At 49.0% G+C, this 14,511-nt stretch overlaps 1 protein-coding gene across 6 annotated transcripts in view; it reads left to right on the top strand.

Annotated features, from left to right (window-relative positions):
- Nucleotides 1-14,224, top strand: part of RALGAPA2 (Ral GTPase activating protein catalytic subunit alpha 2) — a 324,226-nt gene extending 310,002 nt beyond the window's left edge. For all 6 annotated transcript variants that reach the window (XR_005984381.1, XM_041732346.1, XM_041732348.1 and 3 more), the window contains 2 exons: nucleotides 7,807-7,846; nucleotides 10,928-14,224. Coding sequence is in view for 5 of the 6 variants with exons in the window: in XM_041732346.1 (XP_041588280.1) it covers nucleotides 7,807-7,811 (5 nt within the window). In the remaining variant the exon portion in view is untranslated. The remainder of the gene's footprint in view (nucleotides 1-7,806; nucleotides 7,847-10,927) is intronic.
- The last annotated feature ends 287 nt before the right edge of the window (nucleotides 14,225-14,511 follow it).

The following is a 14,511-nucleotide window of genomic DNA, read 5'->3' as shown; positions in this document are numbered from 1 at the left end:
GAAAAAAGAAAGAATATTTTATACTGTCCTTTTCCAGAAGGATGTACGATGGTAACCAGGAAGTAAACCTCTACATAACATAATAAACAGAAAAGCGGGTTGCTTTTCTTCAATTAACCTTCAAAGGCCTTCAAAAGGCCAGTGGGGGGAAAAAATCCCTAAAATATGGGAAACATGCCAGGCAACATTGGTAAAATAAAAAATAAAATAAAATAATAAATTAAATAAAATAAAATAATAAAATAAAATAAAAAATAAAACAAAATAAAATAATAAAAAATAAAATAAAATAAAATAAAACATATTTACAGCATTGATGTGGCCAAAATCAATTTCTCAGTCCTTAAGAAACCTCACAGCATCTCTGTAAAGAGTGCAAAGAGAGAAAGAAAAGGCAAAACTATTATTCGACCACTTCAGGAACACAAGACAATAAAATCTCAGATGCAGAGAGGACACATACACCTGCCTGTGTCCCCACATCAGAACCCCCAGCCTCTCCCCTCTCCCCTCTCCCCCCTCCCCCCACTCCAGTGCTCAGCCGTTACCTGTGGCAGGGTCCCTCGGCCTACACAGTCACCCAGCCTGTCTCTTCTCTCAAGCAGGGTCATCCAGTCTTGAGATTTCCTCAAGAGGAGAGCCGCTGCTGGTCTTCCAGGACTCACATGGCAGGGTCCTGTTCCCCCACCCTGATATCATGCAAAACCACAGAGTGCAGGTTCTCTTGCCGTTACTGCCAAGATATGTCCAGGCAGACCCTGCAGCTGGTTCGCGTCCCAGAGTCCATGTGTGGTAGTTAGGGAAACCCTGCGCTCTAGCTCTGTCCCCAGGGATCCAAGAAGCAGCTAGAGAAACAGCCTGACTCCAGTTAACAGCAGAGCCCTGTGTAATATCTGGGCATGCAGCTTTCTGAGTCCAGGCTCTTCCGACCAGGGATTGTTGGCCAGCCCAGCAATGTGAGGGCAAGAGCCCCAGAGGAAATGGATAACCACAGAGAAGAAAGGAAAAAGCCATAAAGGGAACTCTGCAGGCCACTAGGCTGACTCTGCTCTTTACTGCAATTACCCAAAGCTGGTGACTTGCTAGAATCCATATTTAGATATTAAAACTCAGTCCATCTCAAGTCCTGCAAGGATATACACACCTTTGGTACAGCCGAAGAAGATGGAAACTCTGGCTTCTGTCCTTGGATCATCACATGAGCCCCACAAGGGTTGGGCTTTCATTTCATAAACATTTACTGTGCACTAATAGGGAAGGTGCAGAAATGGGCAAAACAGCAGCCCTACCCTCCTTATCAAAGAGACTCAAAGAGACTTATCTTTGAGATGGATGAGAAAGATGCTGGGCTCTTGTCAGGAGCTGGGGGATGCCAAAAAGAAAAAGATGCAGGGAAGGAGGACCAGGAGTGTTACTGAGAAGCAACACTATAGTGAGGTGCCCTTTAAAATGGGCGTTGGGGGGATGCCTGGGTGGCTCAGCAGTTTAGCGCCTGCCTTCAGCCCAGGGTGTGATTCTGGAGTCCCAGGATTGAGTCCCGCATCGGGCTCCCTGCATGGAGACTGCTTCTCCCTCTGCCTGTGTCTCTGCCTCTCTCTGTGTGTCTCTCATGAATAAATAAATAAAATCTTTAAAAAAAATAAAATAAAATGGGTGTTGGGGGAGCACCTGAGTGGCTCAGTCAATTAAGCATCTGACTTCAGCTCAGGCCATGATCCCAGGGTCCTGGATGGAGCCCTGCATCAGGCTCCCAACTCAGCAGGGAGTCTGCTTCTCCCTCTACCTCTGCCTCTGCCCCTCCCTGCACTCAGGCACATGCATGCTGTGCTCACTCTCAAATAAGTAAAATCTTTGAAAAATAAAATGGGGGATGAGGAAGGCCTCACTGAGAAGGTGACATTTGAAGAGAGGCTTGAAGGAGGTTAAGGGAGTGAGCTATTTAGAATCTGGGGGGAAAGCACTTCAGGCAGAGGGAACAACCAGTGCAAAAGCCCTGAGGCTGGTGCTTTTCTGGCACATTTGAGGAGCAGTGGGAGGCACAGCATTAAGGTAGAGGGAGTGAGGAGGACGAGGGAAATCAGAACAGCCTCGCAGGCCTAGGGAAAGACCGTGGCTGTTCCTCTCGCGAGCTGGGCAGCTCCTGGAGGGTGTTCGGCAGTGGGGTCACATGATGAGACTCTTAGTAAAAAAGATCACTGTGTCTCGTGGGGAGGATATTCTAGGGGAAAGGCAGGAGGGAGACTAGATAATATTTTGTTCTCCATCTCTTCCCATCCCCTGCTACACAGCAGGCACGGAATACATGTTGACTAATGAATGAGCGTTGTGATGACCCAAGAGAAGTTCCACCTGAACGTTCCCCATGTCCAGGGACTAGAGGGGCCCCCAGTGCCACAGAATGCAGCCCCTAACTGGGACTGTACCAGTGAGGCGAGCGTGGGGACACCCCGTCCTTGTAGGGAAAGGTTTGCATGGTGGGAGAAAGGAAGTGAAAGCAGGTGGGGCAGAAATCTGACCTGCAGCCACATGTCCTCCCCCGCCCAGACTCCCCCCGCCAGACTCCCACCAGGGTCGCACAGGCAGGCACCCGTGGGCTAGCATGAAGAATCATGGTAGATGACCATCCCTAGTACCCAGAACACTGTTTGAAGAGGCATGAAAGGACTCATGATGATCCACAAGAGCTAGGATACGAGAGTAAGGTTCCTTGGCATTGTTTTGCCTGGAGGAAGAGTCTCTAGAGCAATCCATGAGTAGTAAAGCTCTTTACCTATGTGTAGAAATCATGTTCCTGCACCCTCCCCATAGCCAGCCTTCCACAAAGCAAGATTCATCTCTTTGGCAGTTTGGGAACTGAGGAGGGTTGGTTTTCTCATTATCAGTTGAGACCAGGGCTCAGGTGCTTAGCCAGATGAGACTCACTGCCCATCCGGAGAGGCCCTCTGGTTCTCAGTGCCTGCTTGTGGCAGGGGGAGCCCTTCTTTTGTGGCAAAGGCAAAGGTGGAAAGGACTACTCTATAGGACTTACGACCTCTATAGTTTGTACAGTAGCAAATGCACATCCACTTAGACACAGATCACCGAGAAATGTAACTGAAAGTTAACCAAAGTGTTGCCTACCTTGGAAGCACCACAGAAAGAATTCACTCATAGAAAACATCTTAATTATGGAATAAAACTGCTTCCTTCATGTCTTCAGACAACAGGACAGTGAAACAACCAGACAGTTCCATTGCTTCTCTGATGCTTCCTCGGACAAATATCTTGAGCTCACTGTCTCCCCACAAGCCACCACAGACATAACTGCCACCTTTTCTTGAGCAGTTGATTAGAGAATGTAGTCCTGAGTGGCACACAAAATCCTAGTGTGTCCTGTGGAGAAGTACACTGTAATCTCACCTGGCCACCCAAAGCCATTCCTGGGTGCTTATAGGACAAATGAACTCGAGTTAGGTTAAACCCAAGAGAACCTCAAAGGAAAGAGTAGTGTGTGGCCCAAAGGGCAGCCCCATTTTCTTCACTCTGAGGATGGCTGGAAGTTTGTGGTGTGACACGGGGAGAGTTGCTGCTGGCATCTGCTAACTTCCTAAGTGCCCCTGTCCCTCTGCTCCCTGGGTGCCCACAGGGGATTTGATTTTCCCCAGAACTTGTAGCCACTTCTGTCATGTCCCTTTTGGAAAGGAAGTAACAGCAGTGCTGCCCAGTCCACCTTCTATCCTTTTTTGCCATTTTTTCCAAACAACATTAATGAGATATAATTCTCATATCATATAGTTCATCCATTTAAGGTATATAATTTGACGTTTTTCATATAGTTACAGGCATTTGCTAGGCAGATGTACAACCATCATCACAGTCTCATTTGAGAACTTTTTAATTCATCCTAAAAGGATGTGGAAGGGCTCCCCCTGCCACATCCTAAAGCTGACAGCCTACTCCTCTGTTCCAAGTGTGGGCCCCCACCCTTTGGTAGCACTGCCTGTGTGTCAAGGGCAAAAACAAACCCATAAACACACAAGCAGTCAATTCCCACTCCCCCCACTTCCAGCCCCTGGCAACCATTAGTCTACTTTCCATCTATGTGGATCTACCTATTCTGGACATTTCGTATAAGTGAGATCACACAGTATGTGGTCTTTGGTGACTGGCTTCTTTTGCTCTGCATGTCCTCAGGTTCATCCATGTCGTAGCTGATATCTCCAGATCTTCCAATGTAAGGGGAGACCGTATTCTGGTTGTCTGTTCATCAGTTGATGAACATTCAGGCTATTCTTACTCTTGGCTATTAGAAATATTGCTGCTATAAACATGTCTGTACTGTTTTTGCTATTTGAGATGTGAATTCAGTCCAGTACCACGAACAGCCCTGTCATGGCTAAGGGGTAACTGAGATCCTAGTGTTTGTGTTCTGTGAGTGAGATAGAAGGATGGTCTAAAGACCTCTGTCTCCATGAGGGCCTGACCAGAAAAATTATAAATACATTATAGTTGCGGAAGGGAAAGAGAAGAATGCCAGAAAACCTCATGAGCCTTCCACCTGCTTGCTTAGCCCCCCACACAGGTGCATATGCACGTGCAGGCCCACAGTACACGCACTCTCTCTGCCTGACTGCCTTTCGGTCCAGCTGTCCCAGCTTTCTGATTCAGAACCAAAGTTGATGGGCAAACCAACGACCAGAAAGAGGAAGCCCAGAGCCAGGGCCAGGGCCAGGGCCAGGACACAGCCACTGCTGCTGAGTTGGAAATACTGGAAGCCATCCTTGGGCCATTTGGAAATGTTAATTAAGCTGGCTAATTCCCACTGGTCTTGAGTTGCCAGTGTTGAGTTGAGCATGTAGGCTTACCCCATCCCCGGCTGCACCTGTTCCCTTCCTCAGAGTCATTCCAAGGGGGCTGAATAGCTCAGACAGCTCTCTGATCTCCCGCTCTGTCCGCCTTCCTGCTGGGAGGATACTTAGTGCTCGCCTAAAGCTGGAACTGCAGTCCACTGTTTCTCTCTCTCAGCCATGCCAGCTCTCAAAATCATTCCCTTCCCTAATTATCTTGGACCAGTTAATCATTTTCCACACTGACTGTTCAGTAACAAGGACCCAGGGAGAAGCAGCCACTTTTCCTGTCTGACCCTGCCTAGTGTTATCCCAGGTGGCAGCCTTTCCTCAGAGATAAGAAGCTCCATTCAAACCCTTGCTCTTCTGCTCTCCCAGTGAGTCCTGTCAGAGCACTCATGAAGACACAAAAAGACCTACTAGTTCTTGAACAGCCTCCACTAGGCAGACCTGTGTGGAACACAGTAGATATCCCATCAAGACTGTTGTTTCCAGGGTTTTGGTAAATTCTTGCTGACATCCGGAGCATTCAAGAAGCTGCACGAGACCCAAGAAGTAGGATGTCGTTTTCTAAACATGACTTCTGGATCCTCCGGGCTTCGGCTCTATGTCTGAGCCACTGAGTGGCTGTGGCTCGGCCCCTTGGTGTCGGCCTGACACTGGAGGGTTCTCACCAGAGGGGTCCCACTCTGCTGCTCTTGGACGTGAGCGGGGCTTATTCCCGCGTCCCAGCACCACTAACATGGAAGAAAAACTTTGAGTTTAATGGAAAGAAAGAAAAATTTTGAATTTAATGCACACATTAAACCCTACAACCCAATGTGACTTGACCCCTTTTTCACTATCACCCACCCTGGAAGTCCCTAAGACATTTCACTTTCCTAATTTGTCATCTCCTGAAACACTCCAGAAATACTGTGTATCTGTTTATTTACCATACCTATATCTGGGCTTTCTATGTATAAAAAATAAGATATTTTTGTCTCCCAAGGGGTGATATCACTCTGATATCAGAATGCATGTTGTAACTCCTCTACCAAAGCGCCCCACAGGCAGGCGCTTCATCTGCTTTATTCACATCTGTAACCAAGAGCCTGGAACAGAACCTGGCACATCTCAGGTGCCCAGTTGATGAAAAGATGAAATAATTATGCTGTGTCTCTCCCCCACACCACTAAGCATCATGTGCCTCCTGTTCTCTCCCCCTGCCCCCATCTCCAAGCACCATGTGCTCTCTTCTGGTGCCTTCCAGCACTGCCCAGGCTAGTTGGTACCTCACCCCCAGGGATGTATCAGGAAGCTGACAGGCTACTCCTCTGTTCCAAGTGTGGGCCCCCACCCTTTGGTAGCACTGCCTGTGTGTCAAGGGCAAGTGACATTTGTGCCCCACGGAATAATTAAGGCAGCCCCAACTGTCTCTGTCTTTGCATCTCCTTAACTCACCCATGGACTGGCAGTTACTGAGACATTCTGTTTGGTCCACCACACCACACTAGGCTGCATCTGGGGATGCACTAGGGAGAAGAGCAAACCAGTCCTCATCAGCAATTACAAACAAGTCCTCCATTGTTAGCTGCGCCATCTGCTTTCTTGGTACGTCCAGCATAACCAGGGCTGAAGGGGCTGCAGGGAGGAGGCCAAGGAGCCCCTTCATGAAGAGGCCCTTTGCTCACACTGGAGAGGGTAGGAAGTATGGTGCCCTGAAAATCCAGGCCTCCCCAACTCAAGGAAGACAGACCCCCAGAGAGACGTTGTATGTCTGCCATATTCTATAAGAGGAAATGGGGCGCCACAGAACAGGGCATTGGGAGAAAACAAGAAATCTAGACCATCGTATTATCCAGGATCCATGAAAAACATTCTAGTCTGTTACCAACAGTCAACACAGTCACAAGCACTTCCTGTGGTGTAGAGCAGTATTGACGTACAGACATGGAGCAGGTAACAGTGGTTGAAAATCAAGGAAGACTGATTATCCACAGTTACTTATCCTGAATTCCTAATACCAAATAATTCTGCAGAGGGGTGAATTTTCAGTAGATTGTAGAAGTGCACATTTCTTCCGGAGGGCCCAGCTAAAGAACATGTCAGAGGGTCAGCAGACAGTCTGGGCTGACAACCGTGGCCATGCAGACAACGGTCCGTGTCATTGATGAATGTCCTTTGTCCGGATGTGATGGTCTAGTGACACTGAGTCCAGGAGTGCGGCAGGGGTTGGCATGAGGAGCTACGCCTAATGCAGAATGAGGCTGGGAATTTGCCAAGGGAAACCCACCTAGGAGATAGGCTGTCCCTGGAGGGGCGAGGGGTCAAGAAAACCTGTCACAAAGTACGGACAACTCAGAGCCTCTCCCGAGTCAGCATGACTGCTGAGGTCCTTCTGCCCTGTGAGGGAGGGTGAGCCTGCAGTCCGATTTCACCACGACAGGGTTTGCTTCTGGGCCGCCGTCTACACACAGCGTGCTACATGCTCCTTCCCTGGAGACTGTCACATCACATGTGACACAAGTACTGAATTAACATGCTGTGTACAACTCAGAAATCTACAAAACGAAGAGGCACATAAACTTGCACGCTTAGAGCCTGTCCAGTTTTTTTTTTCAGGTCATCCATTGAATTCCAAATAGACCAAATCAGCAAATATGGGAGAACAGGAAGAGGGTGTGGTGGTCAGAGCCGCCGTGCCTATAGAGCTCCCAACGGCATCTACACAGCACATCCTAGGAACACTGCCGTCCCTCTCATTTCACGTGTATAAATGTGATGGCGGCTAGAATTCTCTCCTGCCAAGTAGAATTTTATTATTTTTTTTTTCCAAGTAGAATTTTAAGTGAATTTTCGGTTCGTAGTGATCAGCAAAGCCCTGACAACACCCAGGCAGCCCAGGGATAAATGTATTGTTAGCACTGTGTTCATTATCAGGTTCAGCTGTGGGTGTGCTGGGCTTGTAGTCATTTGATTTTATGCTCTTTCCTTTCAGATTAAAATATGAAAAGTCCTCATTGCAATGTTGGAACAAGGTAAGACTGATGTTTTGAATTTGCCCAGCCACCCTGCTCTTGGGGAGCTGGATGTAAATTCCTTAACCAGCCTTCGTCCATGGTTAACGCCGTGCTGCAGGGTCCCCTCGAGTTCCTGCTGCCTCCCACCTTCTCTCCCAAGGGACCCTGCCCACACTCCTGCCCCTGCATGTCTGTGCTGCCCGGGGAAACCCAGCATCGCCTTTCTTCTGCCCGTGCACTCCGGGTGGAATCTGACACCAACACCTGCCATCCCGGAAAATGTCTTTGTCGCCCGCCCTTTTGTGTGCAGGGCCATGGGGCGCCAGTGGACCCAGGGCCGCCCCCTTTTTTGTTGCCCAAGCCAGGAGGAGTAGGATCTTGAGATGGGCCGATAAGATGTGGCACGTGCTGGGCCGGCCTTTGACCGCTCGCCTTAATGGGGGCCTCCAAGGCCTCAGTTCAGGGAGGGCAGGTTTTCTGGGGGGCCGCTGAATGGAACAGCTGGAGGAGGAAGAGCAGACAAAAGCTGGGGGAGTGCAGAGGGTAAAGAACCCGGGGATGGGCTACAGTTTAGGACTCAGAGGGCAGGTGTGACCTCTGTGGGCCTCTCCTTTCTGCCCTGGCTCTGGGGTCCAGGCCTGTCCCTATGCCACCTTGTGGCCCAGTGTGGCCCAGGCCGCACTGACCCGTGGGCTCACAGGTGGAAGGGAGACCAGATGGGGATGATGTTAACAATAATAATACTGCAGGACACTAGTAAGCTGTCATTTATTAACCATGTCACCAAGAGGAACATGTGGTGCAGAGCCAGTCAGTTTCCAGTCTCAGGAAACACGCAGGTGGAATGATAGTATATAGACTTTTGCGTTCATCCCAAACGTCACCCTCCTCTACCTGAAGGGCAGACGAGCAGCCAGTGCCACAGCAAGCCGCCCCTCCAGCCCAGCTGCCCTTTCTTCTCCCTTGGCCACAGCTTTGGCCCCGTCCCAGAATGGTTCCAAACCGGTTCCACTTGCCAGGGTCCCCCAGAGGTACCATGCCCCGCCAGCCCGGGTGCTCATGTTGGGGGAAGTAGGGCGAGGCTGTACAGTCCTCTCCAGAGCAGGGGGCCTCCTGTAGGAATCTTGGTCTGTGGGGACCCCGTATCCATGTGTCCCCTCCTGCTACAGAGTGGGAAGTGGGGCTTGAAGTGGGAAGACCGGCTTCCAGCAGGAGGAAAAGGCTGAATGAGTGGAGTGACTGCCGACAGCTTGCCAGTGGAATGATCTTCGTGGCCCGTGCCCCAGCTGCCACCTCCCCATCCATCACAGAGTGCAGCGGGCACAGCAGGAGCCATCCCAGGCTGGGGATGTGCCGCGGGAAGTGGGAGACGGGAAGAACACAGAGTACGCTGCTGTGCAGGCTCCAGCCAAGGGGGTCCTTCCCTGTGCCCCCAGCGGTTGAGGTGGCTGCTTCGAGGTGCATGGGGCCACTTGGCTACAGAGTTTCGTGCAGCTCCTCAGAGTCCACCACCTGCCTGCCTTCCCACTGTCCTCCCTCCAGCTGCCTGCCATCCTGCCCTGCTGCTGGAATGCAGTGTGCACCCCTCCTCTCCGTCCTTGCCTTCCCTGGCTGAGGGGGTTCAGTATTTCCTTTCTAATCTAGAATTACTCTTTCACTTATGTTCTGTCTTTGAACATCATTTTATCTCTTTCATTTGCCTGCTTTTTATTTTTTTCCTTCCTCTCTCCCAATCGATCTGATCACAATACTGAGTGGAGTGGTTCTAGTGAGTAATGTGAAGTCTTAGACAATTTGAAGTGTAGGTATTTCAAAACAGAGTATTATCCAGGATTGAATCAGGCTTGTTCACCCCCACGTCCAGCTCTGAGGGGGCAGAGGGTGGGTGACCTTTTACCAATGCCGTCTCTGCCATGGAGAATGGTCTAGCTGTGCTGCCTTCGTCAAAAGCAGCCAGTTTTTAAAGATGAGACTAGCAGGAGAGAGCCTGGGACATTTCCTGTCTGGCCAGCCTATGGGGACCAGCAGGGCAAAGACGGTAGGGCTCCAGCAGCAGGTACCTGAGGGTGCTGAGACTGGGGACACGCTGGGGCAGGCTGTCTTCTCAGGTCCAAGCATGTTTGTGAGTATTGATTTCAGAGGTTCTTCCTAGAAACAATAAGGTAAGGTCAGAAAATGAGAAAAGATGTTGTCTGTGAGTAAGATGACTTACATAAATTAATTTCAAATGCCAATAATAATAAAAAATTTCAAAAGCCTTGGAAGTGAAGTATGCTGGAAGGAAGATAGAAACCCTGTTTCTGAGGTTTGTTCAGAACCTGGGAGCTTGGGGTATAACACAGCCAGCTGAAAAATAGCTTATGGGGGAAGAGGGGTGATGAAACAAGCCTCTCCCTCGCAGCCTGGTCCCAGGGGAGAGTATACTGTAGCAGCAACAGGGGCTGGGTATTGCAACAGGCATTCCTGGGTTCCTCTGAGCACCTCGCAGCAGCCCTGGGGAGGGGAGAAGTGCAAACGTGCACACTTTGGCTTTACTCCCTTTCCGTCCAGTGCTAAATAGCGCTCTGCTCATCTGCACTCATTCAGGCAAGCAATTTAGTTCTGACCCCTTTCTCAGATCCTTGGGGGGAATAATCGAGTTGTAACTCATCAGGTGAAATATCAGTATGTAAATACGTGTAAATAATAACACCGACAGGGATCCCCAAAGCTGTCCATCAAGTTTTATTTGCTTCTTCCTTGACTCTGGGCCATGCTGTTGCTTCATTCCCTTTACTTGCTCCTCTCCCCTTTACTGCAATCAGATGCCTTTTCTCTTTATTCTTTTACTTGCGGATTGGATGGTAAGGCCAAGTGAATTTTGAAAAGATTCATAGTTTTATGCTGCAGGAAGGTCCAGAGCAAAGACCTGGAGGAAAGGCATTCCCATGTTGATTCATTCAGCAAACCTCTCTGCACTGTGACAAAGGGAGGTCACCAAAGCCTTTCTGGGGATGTGGTTCCCATCTCCTGCATGCCACAGATCCTTCTTGGGTCTGTCCAAGAAGACCGATGTGTCCCCTCGTGCCGTGACTCGGCCTTTCTCTGCTTCCTCTGCAGGGCCTTGGCTGCCAGCCTGAGTGGCTACCTCGCAGTGCCTCTTGGAAGGAGGAGATGAATGAGACTCCCCTCTGTTCCCACCCTCAACCCCCAAACACAGAGACTCCGGGAACATCCCTGCTCTGCTAGTGCCCTCGACATAGCTTCCCGCTAACGGATTTCTGAAGTTAAAGGTGAACTCCACCAGAATGTCTTGGGTTGGACTTTCTCTCCAGGCCATGTCATCTGACCCTAGAATCTCACACAACTTGGGCTTCCAAAGAGGAAGAGGGGAAAGTCACCAACAACCAGTGACAAACCCACTCTCATGGGTGTTGATGTGGCTGCTCCAGGCAGGGATGGCAGAAGAAGATTCTGGGCTTTTGGGAGGGGATGGAGGGCAGCTGGTTTCTGTACCCTGCATTGTTTATAAACCTAAGCAAGATTCACAGAAGAACCAACAAAAACAGTTGTTAAACTGAGGAATTTTCTCTGCATTGATTTCTTTAGTTCTTATGTTAGGATTTATGGTTTACTCAAAAATTTCATCATCATGGAAATTGGCTTTCCCTAGAGTTGTTTGCCCAGGAGAAGTTTTATCTGAGTCGCTGAGTGTTTTCCACCTGGTGCCTGATGCCCACTAACTGGGGAGAGGTTTTCCTGGCCATCCTGGAAGCCCTAGATGCCTCTGGAAACAGGGTCCTGTCCCCGTGAAAGTCAGGAAGCTTCCAGGGCCCAGCTCAGCACAGCGCCATGTCAACACGGGAGGTGCACACCAGCACAGGCCCTAGGCTGGGACAGGCACCCCCGTGGTGTCCATCTGCCTCCAGAAGCTTCTCCCTGCTCAGGGAGGGCCACAGCACAAATGGGGGCTTTCTAATTATTTGGCTCCAAAGAAGATATGTTGAGCCTGTTTAAAAAAAAAAAAAAAAAAGAAGATATGAAAAGCCCTTCCATCTGTGCTTGCCCAGCATCCTTGCTGTGGGTCTGAGGGTGTCAGCAACAGAAAAATCATTTAGGAAGACCTGTTTGGCCCTCTGTGTCTCACCTCAGCCTGCAGCCTGTCTCTGGAGTAAGCCCATGTTTCAGAGAATGGGGCAACCACTAAGGACCCCAGAAACATCAGTCCATGCAAGGGTGCTTGCCCTCTACTGTCTGCCTATCTGCTCTGTGCCCACTTGTGTGTTACCCCCAGAGGCTTTGGTCACCTCTGGTGAGTCTCCTGAGCCCCCTCAGCGCATCAGAGTGGCTGTTTTCACTGACCAGCCAGTTCTTTCCATCATCCATTGGGTTGGTTTGGCTGGTACCTAATCCTTGCAGGAGAAATGAACAAATCCAGGAAGGAACCAGGCCTGCTTCTGGGAACAAGTGAAGAAGGACTGAGAAATTCCTATTGCAAGGATATACCTAAGTTAGAATTTGTTTCTCAGCTTTATAGAGGACTTCAGGTAGGGCCAGAGGCCCAGGCTCACAGGCAGAGCAGCTCAGGAGCCACCCAAACCTCAGAGAAACAGAAGTAAGCCTTAGTCGCTTTGGGCTGTTCTGTAAAGGGGCCCAGTTGGTTTGCTCACTGGGGGCTTAATGGCACTAATGGGTGACTGAAAGTCACAGCATGTTCTGTTGTGTCAGCAAATGCTGCAATTTTCATCTTCCCCACCCCTGCCCCACCCGCCCATCCCCACCTTTTTAATAATTTGGACTTTCTGGTCAGCACGGTTTGCCTCCTATCGCTCATACTCCAGGCTGGTGTTCAGCTGCTTCACGGCATAATTTACAAAGTGCCCAGACCTCATTCCTGCGGGGAGGGCATCACAGGTGCCTGGGCCCCAGAGTCCCAGGTAGGCTCTGCCAGCAAATAGCTTCAGAACATTTCATTTCCAGGCTCTAGAAATCCCTGATGCAGAATTCTTGGATTTAGATGAAGTGTCAAGACTTGGAAGTTGTACTGAACTCCCCTGGGCTTAATTGTTGTGCTCCAGGATTCCATTTTATCTCCCAGACCCAGTCCTTCTAACCTGCAAGTGGGAAGTTCAGTTGTAGGCAGCAAATACCTAGACCCTCCTATAACCCTACGGATTTTAACATCTCTAGGACCCCAGACTCCAGCCAGTGGTTTGGGTGCTAGAGCTGCTTCAAGTCCACTGTCAGCAGTAGCATTGGTTTGGAATAGGGGAGCAGGGAATATAGCAACCAGGTTTGCTTACAATCACATGGACCTGAATCGTTCTTGTTATTTGGGGTGGAAAATTGAAATGATCAAGTTCTTTTTTTTTCCACTTAGAAAAGCAAATATTGTGCTTTTGCAATAAATGCCTTTCCAGCAAAATTATGAAGGGTCACTTATCCAGTGGGGACCCACCTGAGTCACAGTGCTGACTTGTCATATTAGTAGGTCAGCCATCTGGTCTCGAAAGTGGCCCTGATCAGCCCCCAAAATGGGTAGGACTCGCCAGCTCCCAGGCAGGGCCAGGCCAGCATCCCCACTTCTCTGCACACCCATTTCCATCCAAAGCAAAGTTGATGTTCCATAATCTCACTGAGAAGGTTTTTGTACTTTTAAAAAAAACAAAATGATGACTTTTTTAAAATAGTAGAATCTGAAGTAGACAGTAGTGAGGAAATTTAGCTTGGATCAGTGACTGTCACAGTGTCTTCAAGCGGCCACTAAGAGCCACAGGGAGGAAGGAGATTTAAGCCTTGCCTTCACAAGAGGGGCTGACCAAACCCTCATCCTTACAAACAAGAGACCATGCAGATCCACAGACTGTGCAAATCACGTCTTCCTGACCTTCCTTTGGTGTGGCCACCTGCACTTCGCTTCCTGTTGTGTTTGTATCATCTGGAGGCTTAAGGGATCCTTTAAAACTTCCTGTGACGTCTTATATGTAACCGTGTCATGACTATATCTACTGAGGGGAAATGTCCACACACAGAGGGAAGTACAACATGAAACAACCACTGTTCTAGCTGCACTCCGTATCTGTGTATGACATGCACAGTAAGTGAATGTTTTCTTATGGCTTCAGGTCTACAACATTTAGTACATGTAAATAAGGAAAAAGAATTGATACCTATGGTATATTAAGTTATAGTATGTCATTTTTTTTTTGCTCTTATTTAATTTGCCTAATGCCCCACATCTGGGTTTAGGCCTCCGTGGGGTAAACCCCTCCATACAACCTACTTCTGCAGGTGTGTGTGCCACACCCGGAAAAGCACACAGCTACACTGCTGACTGCCGCTCGACTCTCCAGTTTACCCTCTTTTTCTCTTTCATTCTGATTTACTGTGATGACTTAATAAAATAGAAACACAGCACTTATGTTTCCTTTGTTTTCATGATAGTTTCTGGGAAAATAAAGTTTACCCTGGCATCTAACAAAAGATAGCTTGCTTTTTTATCAGAGTTGCTCAAAAGCATTTTTTTTAACCAAAGCCTAATTATGTATGCAAAATGGTAGCCAGTATGAATCCCGGGAAGTTTACAAATGTGTTTATGTGAAACTGACCCCTCAGTGAAACAGGAGTCCCTGGCCCTGATGAGCAAGAGGCTGACTTGGAGGGTTTGTCTTCATGTATAAGTGGTACATAAAATGTAACACCCC

This window comes from Vulpes lagopus, chromosome 18 (genome assembly GCF_018345385.1).
Source record: "Vulpes lagopus strain Blue_001 chromosome 18, ASM1834538v1, whole genome shotgun sequence".
Lineage (NCBI taxonomy): Eukaryota > Metazoa > Chordata > Mammalia > Carnivora > Canidae > Vulpes > Vulpes lagopus.
This window is presented reverse-complemented; position numbering and strand designations above follow the sequence as displayed.